Source organism: Numida meleagris, chromosome 1 (genome assembly GCF_002078875.1).
Source record: "Numida meleagris isolate 19003 breed g44 Domestic line chromosome 1, NumMel1.0, whole genome shotgun sequence".
Classification (NCBI taxonomy): domain Eukaryota; kingdom Metazoa; phylum Chordata; class Aves; order Galliformes; family Numididae; genus Numida; species Numida meleagris.
The window spans coordinates 13,124,103-13,150,067 of record NC_034409.1 but is presented as its reverse complement, the minus strand read 5'-3'; the positions used below and the strand labels follow the sequence as shown (position 1 = coordinate 13,150,067).

At 36.7% G+C, this 25,965-nt stretch overlaps 1 protein-coding gene across 2 annotated transcripts in view; it reads left to right on the top strand.

Moving 5' to 3' along the window:
- ORC5 (origin recognition complex subunit 5) overlaps positions 1-25,965 on the top strand; it is a 70,424-nt gene that overhangs the window by 42,333 nt on the left and 2,126 nt on the right. For both annotated transcript variants that reach the window (XM_021384548.1, XM_021384547.1), the window contains exon 14: positions 22,723-22,835. In XM_021384548.1, coding sequence (XP_021240223.1) covers positions 22,723-22,835 — 113 coding nt within the window. The remainder of the gene's footprint in view (positions 1-22,722; positions 22,836-25,965) is intronic.

Here is a 25,965-nt window from a genome sequence, read left to right as displayed (position 1 = left end):
AACAAGGTCTTCATTTTTCAAGCCTTAACTTACACTTGAGACTCGTACTTTTCTGCACATACAGTGATGAATATAAATAAATATAATTGCACATAAGTGGCACAAAAATGATTCACAATCACTTGTGGAACAGTTGACTATAATCTTACCTTCTTTCTACTGGTACTCTCCTTCGAATAGTTCTCATAAGGTCTCTGTCCTCCTCTCCTGCCTCATGTGCTATTACACCTCCCTATCTAGATTATGTTCTCTTTAAGTGCTTACCCCTCATCTGTCATTTCACTACAGGTTTTGTCATATAGCATGTGAAATCTGTAGCATTGTATCTGTACCAGGAGAACTCTTTACAGTTTTTGATGGCTAGGAAGGTACCAAGACTGTGTACTTGTACAATGATAGAGCACAAGGTAGCAAAATGATGTATTAAAGAATATGTTGGATCACTTCAGTGAATACTTGTACTGTTTCTGCTCTGCCAACTGCAGTCAGTTCAAGATGCTGTCTTTCTACTTGACATCCCTCCTCCTCCGTCAAAGACCCTCTGCTGCTTTCTGTTCATTTGATATGGAATGGTGCAGCTTGCCACAACATCTTGGATAAAAGAAGCAGCTGCATTACAGTTAATTTGTAAGGCAGGATTTCAAAATATGAAGCTTGTTGACAAAAGAATGCCTCTTGATAGACAAGGATTAGTTAAGAATTGACATAATCTCTCTTCTCCATCTATGGAAATGAAAATTGACAAATAAATGGGGGAGGCAATGTGGAAGATTTACAGCAGGGTACATGTAAATCTGAAAAATATGAAAAGTTCATGTTCCAAACAAACATTACAAATACTGCTTTTTAAAATATGGAGGAGTCATAGAGTAAGAAGCTAAAACATCCTAATGTAGCTTAGCCTTGGAAATGCTTGATTCATAAAAGTGGGGTTTTTGTTTTTAAGAAAAAATCACAGTGATTTGGCTAAGGAACGTATCTGCTGCAGAAGTATTATTCTAAAAACTGTCAGTGGTGCCGAATATCAGAAGGTACTACACAAGGTCTCTCTCCTTGATACCTTGTGCATTCACTTCTCGAAAGGTGAAGGAGAGCAGAGGACAGAAAGAAAATGAAATTTGTCTTAACTGTACTGTCACAGTGCACACATATATCTAAGCTAATCAGTAGTGTGAGTTTCTAGTTAATGGAGAGAAACAGTCATGTGGAGAACATTATCTTATGCACTCTGATGTAGACCTGGTCATCTGGAAGTTCTCTGATTTTGATGGTTTTTTTACATTTATTAGATTACAGTGACATGTGTCCTAAAAGTACCAATTTTACCTCATCAGCTAGAAGCTACATAGCTACAATGAAAATATTTGCATTTGAAGCTATCTTAAAGCTGTTCCACCCCTAAGTGCTAAAAAGTCTTACTCATATTGACTAGTAAGTGCTTTTTCTTAAATATCCTGAATTAATCATAAAACAATCAAAAACTTGCCAACAAATGCACCTTCTTGGTTGCCATGTTCCTTGTCAAAACTTCCACAGAGCAGGAAAAGCAGTTGGTTTTTATACCCTACCATTCATTCCATCACTCCAGTGGATTGAGTTGTCAGGTTATACTATAGTATACGTGGAGATATATAGTTTACTTGGAGGACAGGCTAGTGCCAGTCTTCAATTTACAGAACTCCTTTTGATTTATTGCAAAGAACAAGTCTTTTCAATGACAAGGTTTTCCTGGTAGACACTTACTCTGCAGAATTCCATGATAATGATCTGTCATTTTACATCCTTGAATTTGTGTGAATCATACATCTTTGAACCACATTTCAGTAACAGCAACTATAGCACAGCTTATTGTCCTGTGGAAAACATCAACAGTGATCTTTTTTCACATAAGAAAGCCAAATATGATAACAAAGGTAGGATTTTCTGCTTCCATTTTGAAATATGATGAGACTGGGTATAACCTCTGTGTGTGGAACTCATAGAAGAATTACAAAAAAAAAAAAAAGAGGCTACTCAGATATTTGAGTTCAGAAGGTGTTTTAGAGGTAAAATTTCAAAGCATGACTTAATTTATTTGGAGGGGAGTTTAACAATTGAAATTAAAATTGAAATACTTGAAGACATACTTCAGGTGAGCACGATGTAGATGCTTACCTGCAAGCATGTTGCACTAACATGTGATGGGGCAATTGTACTTCAATCCAGTGAACAAAATGCGGCTAGCCCTGTAGAGAGAGAAAATATCCCAGTACTAAAAATTCTGTATTTGAATCTTCAAATCATTATCTCTTGTATTATAACTGATATCGAATTCTAAATGTGATTATAAACTTGTATATGTTTCCATTTCGAACAGGATGTGTGTCTTGTTCTTCATAACAATTCGTGTAGAACATTGACTGGTATCTTAATGTGTATTTTTACATACATAATTTCTTTCCTACCTGTTCCTCTCCATAAATATTTCTTAAAGTATAACGCAAATCAAGTTTTCAAAAATAAACACCAGGATGAATGGTAACTGGAGTTTTTACTGAAGGACATAGAAAGAGAGATCCATGTTGATCTAGTTTAATAATTGGGGACCATGCATGACCTAGATCAAATGGACAAGAGGGCACTACGTGTTCTAGATATCTAGTCAAGAAATATGAAAGTCAAAAGATAAACTGGTTAATAATATACAGTAAAATAAATTGCAATAGTTGATACAGAGAGTAAACAGTTCGACTTAATGGATTACTACAGAGATACGAGAATAAAACTGAAGGTTGTTGATGCAAAATGATCTTTTCCAGCATTTTTTGTTCATTACTAGTATGCGGCCAAGGAAGATGTTTTGCAACGGATAGTTTCTAGCCTGAAGTGACCTCTAATGGATGTGTAACACTGATGGTGCAGAGAGATGCTTTTTAATAATTTGTGCGATTGTAGTACTTGTGAAAGGTGCTAGACTGACGGTCTAAAAGGCTGGGACACAGAAGTTATCTGTTCTGATTCACTGAACAGGTATAGCAGTGGCATCAACAGCGTAATCTCTCTGTACTTCTTTTTAATTGTAACCTGAAAAGTCTTTTACGTTCTTTGTTGACTCACTCTTAGCAGTGAGAGATTCTGCAGCATAAAATGCATTGGGCAACCAAGAGAAGTAAAAGTGGAAGGATGAAAAGATGAAGTGACTGACTGGTGCTGTTGCAAAATTGGCTGGTCTGTTGATCAATGCGTTCTTGACCAGTTTTTTCCTTCCCTCCTCCTATACAAAGTGAAAAGTATTGAGATCTCAACAGTTTTAGCCTTATTGTGGGCATTTAAAAAACCTAGCCTGAGAACTGCTGTTTGACCACTTTTTTTTTTTTTTAGTATATTTACTGTGTGGCCATGGCAAGAATTGGACCGTATATTAATGACTGGGAAAAATAAAGAGGTACAGGTGGAGAGTTGACAAGGAGGATTATCCTTTGGAGAAAATAAATGCCCTGTTACTTATGTCATTATATAACTACATTCAAACCAATATCTTATTCTCATAACCTATATTAAAAAAATAACCTAAAATAACCTACGTGGTGTCTAGAGTTTACTTCATGGAGCTACGCTTCAGTCAGATGAGAACAAATCTCTGTCTGACTCAGAGGAAGCCTTTGTTGTGTTGTGCTCAGGCAGTGGGGATAATTCAGTGTTATGGAGTGGTCATGAAGAAATATAAGAAAACACAATAGGAATCACAAATATCGTAGCAATTTCTCAAACTTGATGGTACCGTGACCAGACAAAGTGGAGCCTGGAAAATAATAGCTGAAGACAAATATGAGTAATGTAAACAATTTCAATTTATAAGGCACTTATGTTTAAGATATTTTTAATAAGCTAAAATGCTAGTCTTTAGTAAAGGAAATTTTTTTTGTGGTTGTTATGAACAGAGAAGAGAAATACGAGTGTGATGTTTTATCAAAAAGAACAACATACGTATGTCAGTGGAAAAAAGTCAGAATAAATTTGTAGATTCAAACTAGCATACGTAAGTGGAAATGACCCAGTATAAAGCTCTTCAGAGAAAAGAAAATAATTGGAAGATACTAACACTTGAAAGAAGATGTAAGCACGAAGAGTGGTAAAAATTAAAGGCTAGGAGGGAATGACTTGTGAAGAAAGATTAAAGGAAATGAACATGTGTAATTATTACATATAGTTATCTGTGTGCTTGGCGATGCTCAGATGAAGAGAGATGATACCTATACTAATTTGGCTAAATAGCTGCCGGGAGGTGATGAAAATGTCTAAAAGCATTTATAGCTTTCAAGTAACAAGAAAGGATTCATTTTGAAGTCCAAAGGAGGTCTAAGTAGGAGTAATGAAATAAGGTGAGGTGAAGCTCATCTTTGAGTACTGTTAAAAAACAACAACAACAAACAAACAAAAAACCCAACCTATGTGTTGGAGATGCTGAAGTGTGTAATAGTGTCTCCTGAAGTTTCAGTGGATTGTCCTGCTACTTGAGCTATTTAAAATTTCAGTGAACAAAGCATTCATAAACAAACTTGGGAAAAGAATTCTGTGTTGGAGGGAGAAGAGAGGAAGATGACTTAATAGATACTTTCAGTCTCTAATTTCTATGATCTCACATCGTATAAATTGACAAAATAAGCCTTCTAGTGTACTACTGAAACATAATTTATGTAAATTCTCTTTAGAATAGGCATTAACCTTCATCCTTACTTCAGTTCTGCATTAAGTCTTGCCTTTGATACAGTAATCTTAATTAAAACTGAATATTTCATGACTTAACTCCCTCTGCATCCTGAGTGGAACAATACTCTTATCTGTATTACCTATAAAAGTGCTATCCGTATAAAGGGTCATATATAGCATCAGTTGATAGTCTTGCTTAAAGTCATATTATATGAATGAAAATACTGAAACCCAGAGGTTTAATTTGTTTTAAATTAATTTTATTTTATAACCAAATAATAAAAAGCTATTTTTACAACTTTTCCTGCAAATTACACTAGGAAATATCTTACTAATAAGTAATATATTCTTCTACAAAAACAAAAAACCAAAAAATTGCATAAATGAGAAAAATAAGTATTTGGAGATGTGATGTGTGTCATCACATAACTATCAATCACTGTCATCTTCATAGTATATAGGTAGGAAGAGACAAACTGCTCATTTTGATGGTAAATCCTAATATGTTTTAAATAGAAAGAAGGTAAAACTGGAAGTAAGGAGCATAAAAGTTTGCCCCCATATTCTTCATCTGTTTGTTGGTGGCGTTTTTTCTTTTTCCTTTGTTTTGCAGTTTTTACAAATGAGCACTATCCTAGAGAAATATTGGAACTAGCCCAGCACTCCAAACGCATGCTCACACACACATCCAAGAAATGGCCTTGATATAGAGGAACTCTGTAGTTGTAGTCACTGATAGACATCTTGAGATTGCTCTCTGCTCATTCATGGAAACCTCTGAAAAGTGACATTTTCTAGTTTTTGAAAAGATGGACAAATTGTTTCAATTATTTTGTAATGCTTTGAAAATATATTTATTTTTTTCTGTTTTATCTATAGGTTACTTGCTGTATAATCATGGCTGAGTACATTGTATAAAATGACACGCAGTTATTAACCTGATCAATTTTATAAACGTCTGACAGAAATGTACAGTAAGGCCTCAGGGAACGTGATATTAAGTGGCAGTACTTAGAAAAAATTATGCAACTCAGACTTATACTTTAGAAGTTAAGGAAACATATGAGACTCCGTACAGAAAATCATTTAATTTGTTTTAAAGTATGCCATCTTCTTCTGAAGTTATTTAATTCCATATTGAAGTAAAGGTGACAGTCTTAAGATTTCAGATGAAAATATAGCAATGATATGTCCTAATGTCTGGAATAATCTTTACTGAGTAGCTGAGTTTATATTTAGGTTAGTAATAATTTCTTTGGTGTCACTGGAATCTTCGGATATGTTGAGGATTTGTATGACCCAAAATAATCTGTTTTACTTCTGTAAGTCTAACCTCTTGATTAAATAAGGTTTGCCAGTCGTTCTCATCAGTACTTTATATATGTTTTCCTTTGTTTTAGCTTTTTCTTTGTTGGATCTAAACTATATTATTGGATTTTTCCATTACAGAGACCCTGGGGAGCAAATTTTGAAAGTTAAGTTCATTTGTTGGTTAGAGGAAAGCACAGAAAGTTTCTAGTAAATAAACCATATTAACATCTCTGGTTCTGCTGCTAGATCTTTACAGGAAAATTTTAACATCTGGTCTCATTGAAGAAAATGAAACTATTTTATAACACCATTTCCTTGCTGTGTACCCCTGTCTAGTGGTATTTCCAAATGTAGCATGTAGCAGTTACAAAGAAGCTGGGAATTCTTGGTGTTGTATGTAGCTCTAGCCCAGGCGATGTTGTGTAGCTGGTTACAGGGAACGCTAAGGGTTAAATTCAGTTAAGCCTTTCCCCAGCATTCTGGGAACCTGGCAGTGGCTTTCTTTCAGTTGCTTTGTGATGGGAGGAACAATACCTGAATTCAGCGTTGGGTTGTGCTGGAGACGGGGAAGGCACTAGCTTATAGTGTCAGCATTGGGCAGTGCCCAGGGTGTGCTTCACCCTGTGGCTCAGAAAAGTGGAATGTTAACAAGGCAAGTCTAAGATAAGACCATATGTATGTAGGGTTTTGTTGGTTTTTAATCCATTTCTCTCTGCTTGTGGTTTTCTTTTTAGTTAAATTAATCATGCTGGCTTGAATAGGCTGCATTCTGCAACTGGAAATTGTAGCCTGGGCTGCAGTTGGTGATGGGCCAGCCCCCCTGTAGGGAGATGGGGGATTCCCCTTGGGCAGGGCTTGCCTTCTGAAAAAAAATGCTACTTACAGACTAAAAGATAAGCTCTGAACCTAGGCAATGGCTATAACCTAGCCTCTGAAAAATCTTACTGTCAGGTATTATTTCATTAGTCGGCTGAATGGAAATTACGTTTCTGAGTGAACAATTAACAGTTGATTTCTGAAGGGAGCCATCCTGCATCCATTAACAACTATTGCCTGTGCTTCGTCCTTGATCCCCTCAGAGAGCAACTGCTTGTAGGGACCACCGGGAAGGCTTGGTTGGAGGAAGCTGCTTAGGAATCTTGTACCTGTTCCAGTTTTCCAAATTTTTCTTTGGAAGGTTTTGTTTTTTTCTGAATTTATTTATTTTTTTAAATAAAGGATATATGTGTTTGGTTAATGAATTGCTGTACTTCTGCTTCCAGCTGTTTTTGTTTTATCTGCAATACTGAAGTACTTCCTAAGTTGCTGAAGATAAAACTCTGGCCGTGCTTCCCTTCCAACCCCACCATAAGTCCATAGTATGTTTGACTGTGATTATGTATTGGTGTCTATTCCATATTTCACTGTATCAACTTTTCAGAGGGCTACTTATTTGAGCATTTTCTAGCCTGGTTTCCTGAATAAAGAGAGTCCATTGCACATCTGTCATGTCTTTCAGTCTATTTACATCCTCCAAACTTTTTTTAGCTTATCTGGTCCTGGCTAAAATGGATGGGAAGATGAAATTTTCAAAGACATTAAAGTTTAACAAATGTAACGTAGGATGGTGACCACTTTATTCTGTTGAGTGGTTTTCCAGTTTGACCATTCGCCAGGAGCTAACCAAGGCTAAGCCACAAGGCGTGGAATGTTTTCACTCACGTGCATCTGGGGAGCAGAAGGTGTGTGGTGTGCCAAGGGGTATGATGAGAAACTGGAAGGAGTTGTGAGGGATAGAAGTAGCTGAGGTTGCAAGACCCATGGGCAGGGGAGTGATATTTGAGTATTTTGCACTGGCAAAGGCTTATGGATGTAAGTTTTTTCTTTGCAAAACAGTTTCTTATTTAATTCAGTTGAAACATGAAACATTTTATCATTTACATTTTATTATGTTAAGCATTTTAATACACTGAAATTCTGTAGCCCAGAAATTACAGCTTTGTATAGCTGCAAAATTCAAAGGCAATTTTGCAGAAAGCATCTGGCCAGAGAAGCTACCATTTCACATATTGTCCCAATAGATTATGTGTATTTTAAAAACATGCTAATGTTTTTGTAAACTTCTTTTTAGTCAGATTATAAGGCTTTCAGAACATTCTGCTGCAGTATATTGCTTTATCGTTATGTAGCAATGTCTTAACTTCTAGTGGTAGTAGTTTAGTATGAAGTATCAGCTTTATCATCCATTGCAGTTTAAAAAAAAAAAGCATGGATATTAATCCTTTCTCTGAGGATACAATATTTCTATTGTTATGATTAATTTGAAAAAGAACAAGTTTTATTTAAAACTTCTTAACTAGTGCACAGGCTATACAGGCTGAACCTTCCTGTGCAACCGCATTGTTTTGGGGGGGCCTTTTCTTTTTAATGCTCCTACTTAAGAGAACAAAAAAGTCTCCACTGTGGTTGTGTTAATTATTTTTGAACTGGAAGATGTGTCCGTACAAAAAGCACCGTCAAATCCAAAAACTACATTGCTGTAAAATGAGGCATTTATACCTCTTCTCCAGTTATAACATCCTTACGATTTAATTGTTAAACTGTTACATTCAGAACATGCACACCTAGTGGTTTTGTTTTAATGTCTTTTAAGGTGGAAAAAGCACGTAGATACCATATTCACCATGTAAGTTCCTTTAGCTATTCCTAGAGGGATTTGGGGGAAGAGGGTAACATTTGTCTGTAGTTAAGAATTGCCTCTCTTATATGAAATTGTAAGTTCTACCAGTAGAACTACTGGAATTATATTTTCCTTTTCTGTAAGAACTTCATAAGGAGTATTAATCACATTGAGTTGTGTGTGTATTTACAAAGGATATACTACGACAGCTTACATTTCAGTGTATCAAAACAAGTTATATTTGGATGATTTGGAGAGCTCCAGCTCTGTGAAGACAACATATTAAAATAAGATTTTATTCAGCCTATATGGTATGTGTGCTTGAATGTGCTTAGACCTTAACTGTCCATAGTAATGGAAGAAATCTACCAATTGCTGAAGTTGGATGAGAGTACTTTTGGTTCTACTGTTAAGTTTGTTGGCGTAGTTAAGGAATAGAAAAGTGATGAAGGTCCATGGCAAACAAGATCATTGTTTTAAACAGCACTTCCAAGTCTCCTCTTTAAGGTAACATTTGAAAACATAAATTTAATATGTCCCAAACACTTTGTTTTGGCTATCCCCTAACTGTGAACGCAAGATTAAATTAATTCCTGAGCATTTTATTAGACAGGCAGATCCACTGCAAATGAAGTAGAAAGATCAAAACTGGAGGTAAAATAAGAATAATTTATCCAACTAATGCATACGTGCGATTAGTTTTTATCGTGCAGGTTTGCAGGATAATACTGTTATTTTTGGAAATAATAATTTTTGAGGAAATCATTTCTTGCTTTGCTAGAAATGTGGTTTTATTGGCAGTCACATAAATATTTGTTGCTATCTGAATATGTCTACATCTATCTATTTTGTTTTCCTTTAGAGAAAACTGAGTTTTGTATAATACATTCACTACTTGTAAAACGTCCCCCACTGCTTCCAAAATGTCAAAGGCAAGCACAGGGATTTAGCTGTACAACTTCTATTGAGATTAATTGGATTTGTATGGCTTCTATCCGTGCAGTTCTTCTGAAAATATTATGGCCCCTTGTATATAAAATGTAACAATATGCTCAAGAACATAATATCACAGAGAATATTTGGACAGAATGGTAAAATCAGGTTTAATTTATGTTTGGATGTGCATAACTTTTGCTTTACTATAATCGTAAGGGTTCCTGTTTCAGTATACTGAGTGAATACTAAGCATGTGCTGTGCTTGCCTTAGGGCTTCATTTTTTCTTAAATGCATGAAGCATTTACATAGGAGTCTTCTGTACTTAACTCAGGAGGGGGAAGAGCATTTCTGATTCATTAGTCCCTTTTTCTTTTTGCAAGTAACTAGCTCCTTCACATCATGCACTCGAGATGTAAAATATACAGAGGAGTGGGAGGAACAAGCAAAATAATGCCTGGCTTGCTATAATGTATAAATTCAAAATCTATCTCTCTTTGCAAGAAGAAAAATAGCAAGGAGGAAAAGGGCAGCACTAAATTTACTGCATGTGCTTGCATGATGCACAGGTTTGGGATAATTATTTTCTCTTGTTCAATAAAGTGACTCGTTACCATGGTAGCATTCATATTGCACAATTTCTCTGTTATAAAATAAACTGGGAATAGTTTTAGAGACAGAAAAATCTTTTTTTAATGAACATTTGTTCTGTTCTTTTTATTTTTTTCGTACAAAACTCTTTGAAATGCAGTTCCCAAAGTTCTTATCTTAAAATTATTCTTAGGATGAGGAAGTCTCAGTACACTTCCCAGATAAAATCTGCCATGTTTTAATGATGTGTAGTGCCTTTGCCAGACCAGATATGCAAGGACAGAGATACTGTGGGGATGTAGTTTTGATAACTTGTTAACTTTGCAGGAAGTTTCCACTAATACTTCTAAGATTGTTACTGCTGGTAGTAAAATTAAGTATAACCATTAAAGAGGGTGCAGGCTGCCAGGCACCTTGGCAGGAGCAATTTGGGTGTCCTGATCTGATAACTTGCTCCCGACAGTGGTTTGTTTTAGTGAATCTTCTGGGACGTGTCAAGAACTTCTAGCAGAGCAGGTCTGAGTTTTCAGTGACAGAGAGGGGAAGGCCTTTGAGTGTTTTCAGCCCTAGACAACATTTCGTCTCTGCTGCTTGAGTTTCCCTTACTGAAGAGCAGCAGACTGATACCAGTACTTCTGATCCACTGATTCTTAGATACCATTTTTTGTTATAAACATTTATTGACTGCAATGCCAGTTCTGGTATGGATAGGTTAAAAAGTACTTGAGGAACAGTTCTGTTTCTGTCTACTAAAGCGATTCCAGAAGATAGCCTTGGGACTTATTTATCCATTATGTAAAGCTTATGTAAAAAGCCTTCTTCAAGGGGATGGAGAAGTCTTCAGGATATAGCACAGTCAATTGGAATGACAAGTAGCTGTTCATCAGACACTTACATTGCCTTTGCCAAATCATACATGCTTCGCCTCTTATTTCTATGGTTTCATTTTTCTCCTGTTTTTCTTATTGCAGTGGATATATAGATATAGTCTATAGATATAGTAGACTATATCTATAGAGGGATATAGTCTATGTTTCCCTCTATAGATAGAGGGAGAGTGACTATCTTTCATCTATAAGATGGGAAGACTTCACTCATTGATTCTTTCCTGCATTTTTGCATCTTTTCATTAATCTCTTGCATGGAGTTTTTTGATTTGGTGATCAACATAATACTTTCTGGGGTATAACCCTCTTTATGGTGATAACATTCAAAAATCATATTTATTATCACTGAATATTACCGAAAAGTCTTGACACAATGATTAATAAAAAATGCCATGAGTGGTACAGCCATCAACTGCAAACATCAATGTTAATTAGTCATGTAAACTTAAGACTTAAATTTTTTGATTGTGTAGTATTCCACTGAAACGGAAGTGGGATGTCTTGTGTTGGTTCTTCTGTGCATTTAGTCCTTTCCTGGTCTACCTATAGAAATTGCATTGTGGAGCACATCAGTATTTTAGACTCTGTTGCTTCATAAATGATGATACAATGATATAGGAGCCATATAGTCAATGTTTACTAGAGACACCAATTTTAATTCAAACTTTATAGCAAGGTGCTTTAAGGTATGAAGGAAGATTGTATCTTTGAGTGTTTCTGTCAGTCTAAATAGTATTATCCTTGTATCCTGGAAGGGCAGGACAGATACTAATTAGCTGCATACTGTTCTTATGCAATACATTCCTTTTGCACGTATTTAGATGGAATGCATGCATAGTCACTGCTCCAAAGAGCAAACCAATTCCAATAGATTACTTGAAGCGTAACACTACTTGATACAAAGTTTGTCTCTTCCTCTGTCCCAAGCTGGACATTCTCTTCCCGTTTTATTACTTGTCTGTAGATGAAATTGAGTTAAATTCTTTGCCCTGTATAGTTAGCAGATACTACAGCACGCTACTTCACTAGTTCATCTGTTTTCTTGGTTGACTGTGAACTTTTCTACCTGACATGTGTGCTTGCCAAATGTGTTAGAAACTATTTTTTCGCAGGTTAGGAAAGCTAAGTGATACACGGTGTAACTAGCAAATTTAACAGTTGTGATGGAAACTGCATACAAAAACAGTGTTGTGTTTGCAGTACAGTGTATTTCCTTTCGCAGATGATGTTTCATGCTCTTTATCCGATGAAACAGTACAACTGAATAAAAGATGGAAAGCTAGTAGTTATGACCACTTTTAAGGATCCTCTATCCAAGAGGCTTAAGGATATTTATAGATATATTTTGCTATTGCATCTAACAGGTATTTAATGGGTCACTGAAGTTAAATTTTTAATATTTCATGACATCAATTCATGGATGACTGGAAGGTTTACTTTCTGTAGAATGATGAATACAAATGGACGTTACAAATTCATAGTCGCTATTGTAGTGTAAACTTGCTGCATAGTTATCAATTTTAAAAAAAATAAAACCAACATTTTTTATTGTTGATTACAGCCATCAGTTTCTGTGCTGTTACAGTAGGATTTTCTTTTTCAAGCAATTAGAGAGGATGATTGACTTACTGAGTGATGGTCTTCATCCTAGTATATGCAACTTCATCTTAATTTTCTCCTGCGATGTGTTGATTAGGTGCATTAATTTTCCAGTTTAGCAATCTTTTTAGCTTCAGTTTTACAATGCAAGAACAAAATGAAATGCTGTATTTCAACGGATCAGATTTGTATCTGTGAATAATTTTATAATCAATTACTTAAGTCTCTGAAATGAAGATTACCCAGGAGCATATGTTGTGCAATTCTTCTTGCTTACAGTTATATTGTACTCTTTCCTAAGCATCTATTGCTGCTCCTTTCAAGAGACAGCATACTAGGACAGAAGAGATATTTGTTTTTTACCGGGAGGATGTACTTGTATACTTTAGTGATACGATTTATTTCTGTTTTTATTTCTCTTACTACCCGTTTCTATTATAGAACCACTAAAACATGGAGATGTATTTAGTCACAATGAACATAGTGTTAATTCGAGTCTGTTGCAGTACTTCTCTTGAGTAGTTGGGATGCATTATGTTATTGTGGGCAGTTTTTAAAGACACTGAGCTCTTACACATGGTATGTATTTGAGGGCAGGTTGCAGACTGTGGAAGTTTATTAATAACAAACCATATATGAGAAAGAAACCAAGGAGAAACGTTTTTTGAAGATCAGGTTGGATGGGGCCCTGGGCAATCTGGTCTAGTACCAGATGTGGAGGTTGGTGGCTCTGCCTGTGGCAGTGGGGTTGGAACTTGATGATCCTTCGGGTCCCTTCCAACCCAAGACATTCTATGATTTTATGATTTTTACCAGTAAACAGCATATTAGATTTGATTTAGTAATCCCAAGATACAAAACAAATGTCTTTAAATTCTAATTTTTTCAGAGCAGACTCCTATCTCAGACTATTGTAGATGTTACCATTTGTCTAGCCTTGTGGATAAAGTGTCTAATTTTTGTATTTCAGAAGTATTTAGGTCAAATCTTCCTGGAGCAGTTGTTTTAATTAAAAATTCTTAAAATCTTTTTTCCTTATATAAGCTTTGGATCAATATTCTTTCAACACTTAATTATCATAATCGTAAAAAAATAGACTGCAGTTAACACGCTTTGAAAATCTTTTTCTTAGAGAAAGCATGGTAATTTTGTCTCAGAAGATACCCCCAAATATCTCATTGTGGGAAGTATCCTTTTAATTTCATGAGTTCTCTTCACAGCATAGTGAATCAGTGAGTGCTGATTTTTGTCTTGGCTCAGGTTAGAAATCCTAATTGCTTTCGTATTTTTTTTCAATACAGAATTGTGTTTGCAAATAAAACCTACGGCAGTAAATGTTAGTAATTGTTCACAGTTCTGTATTTCTCTGAGATGATAGTATTAAAAATTTAGGAGCCTTCTACAAATGTGAGTATCAAGTCATGTAATTACCACACATATTTGGCAATGTATTCAAGGTTACTCTTTTCTGTTCTGGATACAACTTGTCTTTCAAGATCTAGAAATGCTGTCATTGTGGGACTGAGTTGCTATAAATGAAGGGTATTAACAACTAGGTGAAAAGTGACTGGAGTTTGGGATTTAAGATTGTACACGCAATATCTTTTTTATTGAAAGTTCTTTTCAGGGAAACAGTCTGTGTGTGTATATATATATTTATGTACGTAAATATAGCTTTCTAAATGCTTCTGGAAAAACATTTGGAACATAAGAGCTCTGGTGCCGGGTCACAGAGAGGCAGACAGGTACTTCCATATTGCCTCTGCCTTGAAAAATAGCCAGCCTTTGCGTGGCGCCCATGTTATGAAGCTGCCTGACTTAAGTAATCAATAGAATGGCAGACGTCATCCCCAGGTGTTCTTTTGACCGTCTGTTACCATCTTTGTTTGCTCTGATTTTAAAGTACAAAAGAGAAAGACAAGTACTTTTGAATCATCTATCTACAGCTTGTCTCTGTAGACCCTGTGGTTAGGACTGCTTTTCCCAGATTGTTATGGAATAATTCAAATGTGTGTGTATCCAACAGATTTTAAGTACATTCAACTCTTGTTTTTCAGTGTTTTGGAGGATCAAAATAAACTGCAGTCAGTTCCAAGGCTAGCAAATTTCTGAAGAAATTTCCGCATATATCCTCGAGTATACAAATGTATTTTGAGATAAAATTATTTAAGCAAATTTTTTAGCATGCCTTTCAGGGTAGATGACAAAGTACTTTAAGACTGTTGTGAATTGCTTTTCATTGTTCTCTTTCTTCTTGTGCGCATTGAATTAATGCTAAAGTAAATGTTCTAAGAGAAAAAGGATCCTTCTCCAAATGTATGTATTAAATAAAAATAGTGGAGAATAAGATCATTTATAATTCTAAAGAACCATCTAATAATAGTTCCAAAATGAATGAATTATTGAACTGCTTTCAAAAAGTTCTGTTATTGTGACAGTTAGAGTGGGCCGGACTAATCTTTTGATGCTTTTGAGATACCTACAAGTTTTCCAGAAGCTGGTAGGAAGAAGCTGTTGGTTTTGGGTTTTTTTGTGTTTTTTTTTTCCCCCAGACTGCAGGCTATGGAGAAAATACAGTAACTAATATTGAGAAAGCTGGTGCAGACACCCAAGAGAAGGGTGAAGGGGAAATACAAAGCAGTAGGATGTAGAAGATGCAGATTTTATTTATATTAATATTTATTATATAACCTCTGGTGAATGTGTCATAACAGCTACAAGTTAGTATCGGACATACAGGGAAGAATATACAATTGGCAAACATAGGATGAGTTTAGACTGGTGTACATTACAGCTTCTTACTCTCTGTGGCTCAACTGTTTGCTGCAGATTTGACAGTCTTTGTGTTTAACAGCCCACGGTTGTTTTCTTCTATGGATTGTGTTAAGCTACTTTCTTAACTTCACAAAACCTTGTATCACCTCAGTGAACTTTCAGTGGCCAGGTGTGTCACAGACTAACTGCATATTTGAAGAATCATAGAATAGTCATATAGTCATAGAATGGCCTGGGTTGAAAAGGACCATAATGATCATCTAGTTTCAACCCCCCTGCTGAGTGCAGGGTTGCCAACCACTACACCAGGCTGCCCAGAGCCATGTCCAGCCTGGCCTTGAATGCCTCCAGGGATGGGGCATCCACAACCTCCTTGGGTAACCTGTTCCAGTGCGTCACCACCCTCTGCCTGAAAAATACCACCTCCTGTGTTTTTGTTGTTTATTTTTTTTTATCTTGCCTTTTTATTTTCCTGGGGTGTTTTCTGGACCTTGTTTCAGTATTCATGAAACAGGAACTTTGTTTTCACTGCATTTTTAAAAGTTGTGGATTTTTTTTTTTGAAAATGTTTTTTGAAAGTAAAGATGTGAAAAGTAGAGATAATGAGGAAGTACGGGTGAGAATTCAGTAGAGATGAAAGGATGCTGCACTGATGACTTAAGATTTGCAGGTATCCAAACCATTCCGTGATTCTATAAATTAAATTGTCACCAAACAAAAAGATGTAAAAGACAGATTTGAAGAGAGTTGATTCTAAAAAGAAAATAAATTCTAGGGGAAGGTGAGGATGTCTTCCTGAAGGAAAAAAATACATTTGCTTCACTTATGATTGAAGAGAAAAATCATCAAGGAAGCTGACTTACGGAAAATGTGGTAGAAATAGGCAGCTTCTAGTATGCTGAAATGGTCTGAAAGAAGGTGAGTGATTTACAGGATGGGAGGAAGAGAAAAGGAAAGAAGTGAAAGATTCACACTTACGCCTTGAATCAGCCTATGAAATTGGCAACACATTTTGTCAAATATTTAGTGTAAGTGGGACGCAAAGTTAGGCTGAGTACAACAAGGCAAGTGATACACATTGTTTATACAGTGGGAAAAATACCATATGGGAATGATGGTTATGACCTATATAATGAAAACTGAAGGAATTTTGTAAACATTCAGGATTCTACGCCATGGGCTTAAGAGACTTTTCTACTATGAAGATGTTCGTGAAATACATTTAAGATGGTAGGTATGGTACAAACTAGTGGGCTGAGCAGCATAAAATTCAAGGGTAAGTAAGCATTTTTTCTGAAAACAGAAGGATCGTCTTTTAGAGACTCTAAGATGAGATGGAAGTTTTGGCTGTCTTAGTGAAAGACGGAGCTAGCAATGTGATGAGGCCTTGGAAGAGCCAAAAGTGTCACTTGTTTAAATCTGTAATTGAAGTGAAGTCATAGATGGCAGTAATGACAGAGATGCGGAGTAACGCATACAAAAGATTTGACTAAAATAAAGCAGTGTACTCATGTAAATTGGTCCTGAATAAAATGACTTAGGAAACTGAAGCAAGTTTCCTAGGATTCTGAAAAAGTCTTCTATGGGAGTAATTGTGTTAGAGGAAAAATGTTTCCTGCTTTTATGATAAAATTTAGTGTACTCGTGAAAAAAATGCTATGACATAATGGTTTCAGTAACACAGAATGATCTTGATCCAGGAAATTCTTAAGACTGAAAGCTGAAAGTAGAATTGTAGGGATATTGCATGACAATTTTTAAAGGAAAATGTGGTGCAAATCTCCCTCCCTGCCATGCTGTCAGAAGGGCGCCCTAGTAACAGCTGAACATCATGAGAAAGCAAATATTTCAAAATTCTTAAATAGGTATAAAAATAATAATAATAAAAAAACACAGCAAGCCTAAGCGACTTCAGTTTTTGGAGGTAACAAAGTTGTCTGGGCTTTCTTGTTGCTGTTTTAATTGAACATTTAGTGAAGATTATTCTGTGACATCTGGAATTTGCCAACATTTTTGTCTTGTTCGGGTTAATTATCAGTGCCAGTATTCTGCTTGCTCCGTCTGAGGAAGTCCTCTGTAAAGTATTGTCAACCCACTGATGAAATGTGCAGAGATTACATAAAATGTATGTGGTGTGATGTATAGAGTCAACACAAAACTGTGAAAAGAAATGTAAAAATTGCTAGTATAGGGGAAAAAAACAGTGCAAATATTCATAGAAAAAAAAGGGCTTCTAAAGGGGACTGGATATCTTACATTTATCAGTGCTGTGCAACTGTATCTGCCGTGCACTGCAGCATCTTGTTGAGCCACCCATGTGCATGTTACCAACAGGAAGGGAATGGAGTTCCTCCCCTGGAGCTCTGTCTGGGATATCTCTCTCTGGCTTTGGCCAGAAACATTTGGATTGCATGCAGAAGATGGTTTAAAAAGAGAAGGAATCATTTAAGCTGAGAAAAAGGTAACAGCTGAAGCATATAGTAATGAGCCTTTTGCTGTACGCTCAAAGGCTGTGAGCAGTTTGATGGGGTATAGAATAAGGCAAGAATGGTATGATATAGGTAGAAACATTGAAGTGCTACTGAGAATGGAAACTTTGAACAACTACCAATGGAAAATTTTTCAAAATACTTTATAAAATATAAAAATGTCTGCTAAAACATAAGCATTCAGAAAAATAATGATTTAGTAATTTTTATAAAAACAGTTTTGATCAATTGCTAGCTTAAATATACGTAATTGCTATTTCTGTCATTAACTTCCCATTTGTGAGCTTTCCGACCAGGGCTGGCACACCGAACATACTCTGGATATAATTTTGATTGAAATAATTTTGAGCAGGTTTTTTTTCTTCTCACATAATTTGTACTGGGGTCATTGAATTTAACTCCAGGAGACTAGTTCTGCAGTCATGGTGACTGAAATGAGCTTTCTAAATAGCGTCTGGTTTTCAGGCTGTCTTACTGAGCAGCAACAACTTTAATGTGTGCCTGAGTTGAACTACAAGCAGCAGTGGGGTTTGAACGAGTGCATGAGCTGCATTTGTGCTTTGAGAGCTGTGTGATGGTGGTGCTGCAGAATGGTGCTGCATATGAATTTTAATGATTGTGAAATAATACAGTACTATCCTCTGAGTGTTATAACTTAAATAATGGAAGTTCTTAATACCTTAATTGGTTTGAGGTTCAGAATCATAAAACAAGTTAAAGCTGTGGGTTTCTGAAAGTAAGCCAGACTTAAGAGTTATAGTTAAAAGTACAAGGTAATTAGAAATTGTAGACTGCGGAGATGAAAAATACTTTGTAGATCATCCAGTACATCTCTGCCAATTCGAAATTTGTTCCTAATGCAGTATTTTCAGTAGAATTTCATCTAGTCCAGTTTAAAGTGTTCCACTTAGTGATATTTCAGTCACATCTCTTCTAACAATCAACATCATTTTCTCAGTTTGGTTTTATCCGGTAACTTTGAGATATGCCACACAGTTTATCCAGACATCTTCCTGAGAGAGTCTGTAGTTGCAGAACCAAACCAAGCCCACGTATGCCTGTTACTATGTGCTAAATTCAGTTGTGTTGTGCACCTCTGTAAGTGCTTTCAAGTGAGCTGTGTGGATGGGAAGAGCCTGGCCTTTCCCCATGGACAGCTCTCACGTCTGGAATTCTTCTTGCCCCCTCGCATCAGCATGCTGACAATGTCTGCCTTTGTTTCTGTTGGGGAATGATGCAAGACTGTCTGTTAACTCAGGCTGATAGGAAAAAAGCAGCCTTTAAGGATGGCTGGTGGGTTACTCCGTGTTTTTTCCAGAGGTTTGACCATGTCTGCATTTGAACAGCGAATCTTCAGAAGCATTCTGAGAGGTCGCTGCGGCAACAGTTGGCCACGCATGTGTAGGTATTCCCACCTTGCAGCCAAGCTTTCAGCAGCAGGTTTCTCACATAAATACATTCCAAAGAAAGCTCAGTCCTGGTTTATTTTAGAACATATAAATGGCACCCATTCCTTCGTGTCTTTCAGTTAACTTTTCTCTAGATTTTCTTGTTCTTCTTGTAGAAAATTCCATTTACTTATTCGCTTCTGCTGGTATTAAAACATTGCCACATAGAACTTTAATTTTATGAATAGCTTTAAAATATTTCTCCCAACTGTAATTTCCTTTGTTCAGAAGATTCTCAGTAAATATTCTTTTTTTTATGTCACCCACACAATTCTTCTGGCTAGTTGCTAGGCTCTTCTTGCCAGATGTTTTTTTCCCAGCTTTTGTGACAATTAAATGCAGCCACTGTACCCACAGTGTTTGGGGGAAAAAAAAAAAAAAGCTTTGAAAACTTCTTTGTGCTAAGGAGTATAATTAGTTCGATACTGCTTTTGTATTTTTTTCCAAATATGCTGATGTATCTTCATTTAAGAATAGGTTATCTCCAAAGTTATCCATGCCCCAGGTAAGTGCCAGATGCTCAGCTAAGGGGAGCCCAAATCCCTTGTGTCAGGGGAAGACTGAGCCTTCTGTGACCTAGATCACATAATAACTATTTGATGAATAAAATCATCTTTCCTATGAATCACATCTAGATAGATAGGTTCAGCACAAAATGCTTCAGGAACTTAATTCCACATGTAGCAAAACTGAATCTTCTGACAAAACAAGTTATTGCCAGAAGTGTGCGTCACCCAGTTCTGTGGCTGGCTCGTCAGTGGAAGTGTTATACTGTATTTGTATAAAACAGGAAACAAAACAACAACAAAAAAGTTATTGCTTTGGGGTGACAAAACCCTTAGTTTTGATTTTTCCTGAACCTGTTGAGAAAGCTGTGCAAACAGAGCTCTGGACTGGTGCCCACTGAGCATGGAGGCTCTTGCATGTGTCTCTGCCTGTCTCTATGTATGGAGTAGACATCTGTAGCTAGGTCTTGAATTCTGCTCCGAAGACTGGCAAGTTAGCTATTCTAGAATATAACATTTGACCGTCTGTCAGTGGACTGGTCCCAGGGCTGCTCCCCTGAGATACGGAATCTTTGTCAGTACAGTTTTTTGTCAGTGAGCCTCTTTAGAGAGAGCTGTTTCCTACCTGATGAATTAATTAAAAATATGCATGAATTGAAAACAGCAATTCTGTCTACCTCTTTCTTTGTAAACTCTTTCAGTTTTGGAGCTCAGTGTTTTAGCATTCATTTCACTGTGATGACATTTCTGTTAGGCTAAACTTTAGAAAGAAATGATTAAAACGTGGTCTAACATGATCCAAAACCTTGTGTCTGGTAATATTGAGTCTGAAACATTAATGAAACTTCATATGTAGTCTGATGGATTTATAGTGTCAGCCTTTAGTGAGGAGTTTTATACTGCTGACCTTATGTTACGTATGTGATAGCTGGAAAAAAATCAATTATGATTTGCTGTTAAACCATGGCTGGAGCATTTGCAATGCCGCAGCAAAGTCACTTTTGCATCCCACAAAACTGCAATGGGTCCAGCTCCAGGCTATCTCTAGGCTTTTGCTGGGCTCATTGGCAGCTTTTAGGAGCCTCCTGTAATTCCTTCATTGGTAATTTCTGAACATGGGGCCAGCTGCAAGTGCATATCGCAGAAGTGATTAGGCAGTAATGGGGCACTGGGGTGTAAAACAGCAATTGCAGCAGCAGACTACTACATAACGTTTCTTCCCTAGCTCAATAAAGACTTTGTTGGATGAAGAGTGTAGAAAAATATGCTCTCAAACTCACGAGTATTGTAAGAAAATAAACACCTAGCAAGTTTGAGACTGATTACAATTTAGTGACAAGTTCAAACGGATGAATGATCTGTGTTTTGAGCCACGTACACTACAGCAAGTTCAGTTTTCATAAATGCTGTCAGCAATAACAATTGGTAAATCATCTGCTTCTCTTTAAAGTAATTTATAGAGCTGAATTAAGTCTTTGTCTTGGTGAGCAGAGGGAGGCCTGTATTCCTTAACCAGACTCCATATACCTTGCAGAAAGATGACATCCAAATTACTGTTGCCTAATGCCATATACAAGAAAGTTAAGCACAAGCTCATATAAAAGATTGCCTCATTCTTGGTGCTCATATTTTTTTCTATTCTCCACAAGCGTCATTTTCTCATGTCATGCCCACATGAGGAAAAAGTATTCAGACCTGCTGCAAGCACTGTCACACGTTTGAAGACAAAGTTCACTTCCAGCAGAAGAGTGGGTTTATTACTGAGTTAGATTTTTTAATTGATGCTGATACTTGCTGCCTTTTATAGCAGCATACTTCCTTGAAGTTTTGAATTGATGCTCTTTTCTTGATACATTTATGCTTCAGATATTCCTTACCGTATAATTATCTTTACACAGAAGCAGGTCATAGCCTTGTGTTTTGTGGTTGTTGGTTGTTTTTTTTTTTTTAAAGTAGGTCTGTGCTGAGATACCAGTTCTTGTTGCACCGAGTTGTCAGCGGCATCTATTGTAAATGCTAGGGAAATATTTTCTTGTTTTCTGCTTTTACCTATTTCCCTCCCATGGGTGGTGGTAGGGAGGCAGCAGAATCACCACAGGATTTTTTCCTGAGGCAGAACAGCCTGACTGCACTCAGTGCTGACGTCCCTTGACTGCACTTTGGTGGCACTGCAGTCATCCCTGGGAAGAAGGAAGACAGTGACAAATATGCTGGTACACTGCTGTACTGGTACAATAATCAGCAGCTCTGCCAAGACACCGCATGAGTGTTTATAGGCAAATTTCTGTCCTTTCAGGCACTACTCATTTTAAGCACATGGTCTTCAGACCTTTCCTTTCCAACCTTCAAATTCCTTTCTTTTAGCAGGAATAGAGTGATACTATCCATCTGTTCAAAATGTGCTATGAGCTGGCACAAGAAAATTCAACTTTGAGTGTGAAAATTCAAGAGGAGGCCTTCAGATATAAAGGAAGGAGAATCAAAGTCTGTCCTGGCTGTCAGGCAGAGATTTGGAAGATGTTCAGTTCATGCCTGTTATTCTCCCCCAAGATCTTTCTGATCACAGCTCCAGGATAACTTTGATTTGAAGGATTTTAGCTTGTATGCCTCCCCGCCTGTGCTGAAAATGTCATAGTGAAAATGTACAAACATTCATGGGTTCTCAAGTTCCAGGACTATGTGAAAATCAGTGAGAAGCCAAGAGTAATTTTCTAAAGTATGAGGATATTGTAACTTGGGAAGACATATTGATGACAAATGGGAAAAAAAGAGATTGCCCACTGCTATTCATGTTAGCAAAAATGATTAATATTACTGATGTTTCTTGTTCATAGATCACCTCCCTTGTGACTCTCCAGTTGTTGTCTGTGGTTGGCAACAATGATCAGCTTGATGGACCCCGATACAAATGTACTGTATCTCTGGACTTCATCAGGGCTATTGCTCGGTAAGCCTACTAGAGACCCTTACTGTTGCATGTGCCAATCTGAATGAAACTTAAAACATGCATTTTTCTCAGTCTTTATATTAGCTCTCTGCAGATCAGAATGGAAATCTGTGGATGTTTTTGAAGAATGAGTGAATGAGTCTTATCTGTGAGAGGTGTTGAACTTGAGATAAATTTCAATTCTGTTTCGAAAAACAACTATCTTAGAGTGACAGGAGTAGGCCAAGGAACTGCTTTAGTGTGTCACAGTAATATACTGCCTTTGTGTGTAATGAAAGTCAGGAACTTCCCCTGAAAATACTGATCTAAAACAGCAGTCCATTTTACTACCAAAAGCACCTTATGGTATTTAAGTCCAAACCTATATTTAATTCTTAGAAATATTATTTTACACTTCATATAAAAGCTGCCTAGGTTATAAGAAGTCTTCCACATTGTTTATCATCTGTAGTTGATACAAACTAATTCAGTAAATCACTGTAGGTACCTCAAAGGTAGTAATTACCTGTTGTTTCAAAGCCTTCAGTCTGGGAGTTGGAGAGCAGTTCCAGATGCATCAGGAGAGATGGTAATAAATTACAGACAGGACTGCATGCAATATATAGGCAATCATCCAACCTCTGTCTCACTGACATGAAATCCAAACAGCTTTACCTCACACGTGTTGCTGCAGCCAGCTCAATTTGCAGGTGTTGGTTAAAGAGTTTGTAGCCAGACCAGAGCCCAGGAAGGACATGTTGCAAAAAGGAGAAAAGCTCTGAAGGCCATCTCTCCTCTGTAATACAGGACTTCAGAGGAATATGTGTTTCAGACTGTATATGCTATCCTCAGTGCACAAGTTGCTTCCTTGAGCTATGAAATGTCTGATAGTTCAGTCAGTAAACCACACAGGCACAGTAGAGCAAAACTTCATCTGGTTCAGGCCTGGCTGTGCCATAACTGCCAGCATCTCCAGGGCTTTGCTGCATCAATGTGCTGTTCCCAGCAATAAAGTCACATGTGAATGATGCCCTGAAAAAGCTCCCACTGGTACCAAGTACAGCAGACCATCTGTTTAGCAACACAGATCACTGTGTGCAGACATCCTCATGCTCTTGCTTCTGCTCTGACTCTTACTATAAGTACAGAAACCAGGTTCTAAACTCTGTACTGATTCTGAGGGTCCTTGAATTCAGACACTTGAAACAATGGCCCTTCCCCTACAACTTCAAGATCCTTTGAAGTTTTGTGGACTCTGTTAGAGTTGCCATAAGGTACAGATGGAGAGAAAATAGGACCAAAACTTGGGCTATGCAGCTCGTGTTCAACAGAGAAAGTTGGTAGAGATGTTGTCACTTCAAACCTCAGTGCACAACATAGTGCTCCGGCCTTTAGGTCAAATATGCATACGTATATCCTGACTGAACTTTCCTATGTGTTATGCAGAAGAAAGCAATTCCCCTTTCTTCCCCCCTAAGCAATTTGGAAGTATTTATAGGTTGCACAAATAGGTCCATTTAAGTGATCTGACATTTTAAAGTTGGACTGTTCTTCTTTAATCCTGCTCTGTTATTTTTTTTCTGTGATTATTCCTTTATTACAATTTTTTGAGTTTTTTCCAACCCTCTTTCTTTGTTATATCCTTAAGAAAGACATAGATGAGATTAAAAGTTTCATGAGCCCATAATAAATGGGTTTCTCCCTTGTCTTGATGAGACTTGCTAAAGGCTGAATGTATGATCGTTGGCTAGCTGTGCTATAACATTGCAGCTGGCTAGTTTCTAACCACAAATGTAAGAAGTTCTATGTATTGTGGAGAAGGAGCTACTTTGGCATTTCAACCACAGTACGCTTTGAGTAAACAGACTGTCTCCTGATTCTTTCATCTCCATTACTGCAATAGCACTGAAATAACTTCAGTCACCAAAATCCTCAGATACCTCATCCTTGTTAGCATCTCAACCTTGCTCCTGGGCAGTCTTACTTCTGCAGGGCTGGAGAATAGGACAGGCAATTGTGCTCTCTCCTTCTCCCCACTCCTATTCAAGCTGTTCAGCACTTCATTTATTTATTTATTTAGAGCAAGAATGAAATGTGCTTTTTTTTTTAAAGCCAAAACCCACCTGCTTTTGGAAAAGATTAGAAAACTTAATTGTCTTCCTGGTGGCTTTCAGTGTCGTAACCTCTTCCAGTGCACAGTCTTTCTGTTTAATACTGTAGAACTTTATGTCTACGTCTATTCTATTGCATACATTCAGCCTTTGCAGATAAAGTCCCATGCTTTTTACTAGGTAGTATTTACATTTTCAGTTCAAGTCAGTTTAAGCATTTCTTTTTTAGAAATTTTTCATTTCTGATAAAAAGATTTCAAACTCAAGTTCATAATTTTTCTGTAGCTGAAGTAAGAATCACTTAATGTTTGTGGAATGTAATGAAGCTTTTCATATGGTCTCTAGTGAGCTTGTTCTTATGAAAGTGATTGTGCTCCATTTAGCTAATAAGGTTGGTGTTCATTAGAATGTGATTTGTTTCTGAGAAAGCCTTATAACTAGCATTTTTCTTGAGCAGCGTAAGGTAATATTAATCTAACAGTGACATTTAGTTTCCTTTAATTTTGTCACTGGATGATTAGATAGACTCCAACACATAATATCTTATTAGGTATTGTGGGGATTTCTGAACTTTTTCTCTGCTCGACGTGGTGTTCCGTAGAAACTTTTTGAAAAGTGGGTTACAGAATAGTGTGTGAGTAGAGAATATTAAATGATTGCAGCCTAGAAAATAAGATATTCAGCCAGTTAATCTCACTTAGCATTGAGAATGGTTATTTTTGAATCGTTGAATACTTAAAAACACAAAAAACAAAAAAACTTTTAATTTTATACTTGTCATTATATGCAGTAATTTGTGTTATTTGTTCAGGCAGTAATTCTCAAAGTCTGAGTGTTAGATTGCATGACAGAATGAGTTTGAAGACAAAAAAAAATAATTATATGTTTTATTCTACTGCTGTTCATTCTGCCTGCCATTAAAGTATAAAAGTATACATTAAAATCTTCTATCCTATTGAGCAGTGTTCTTGGATTTTTCAAATTTAGCTACGAATATGGGTCAACTAGTGTCAAGACTGAAAGAACACAGACTGCAAATG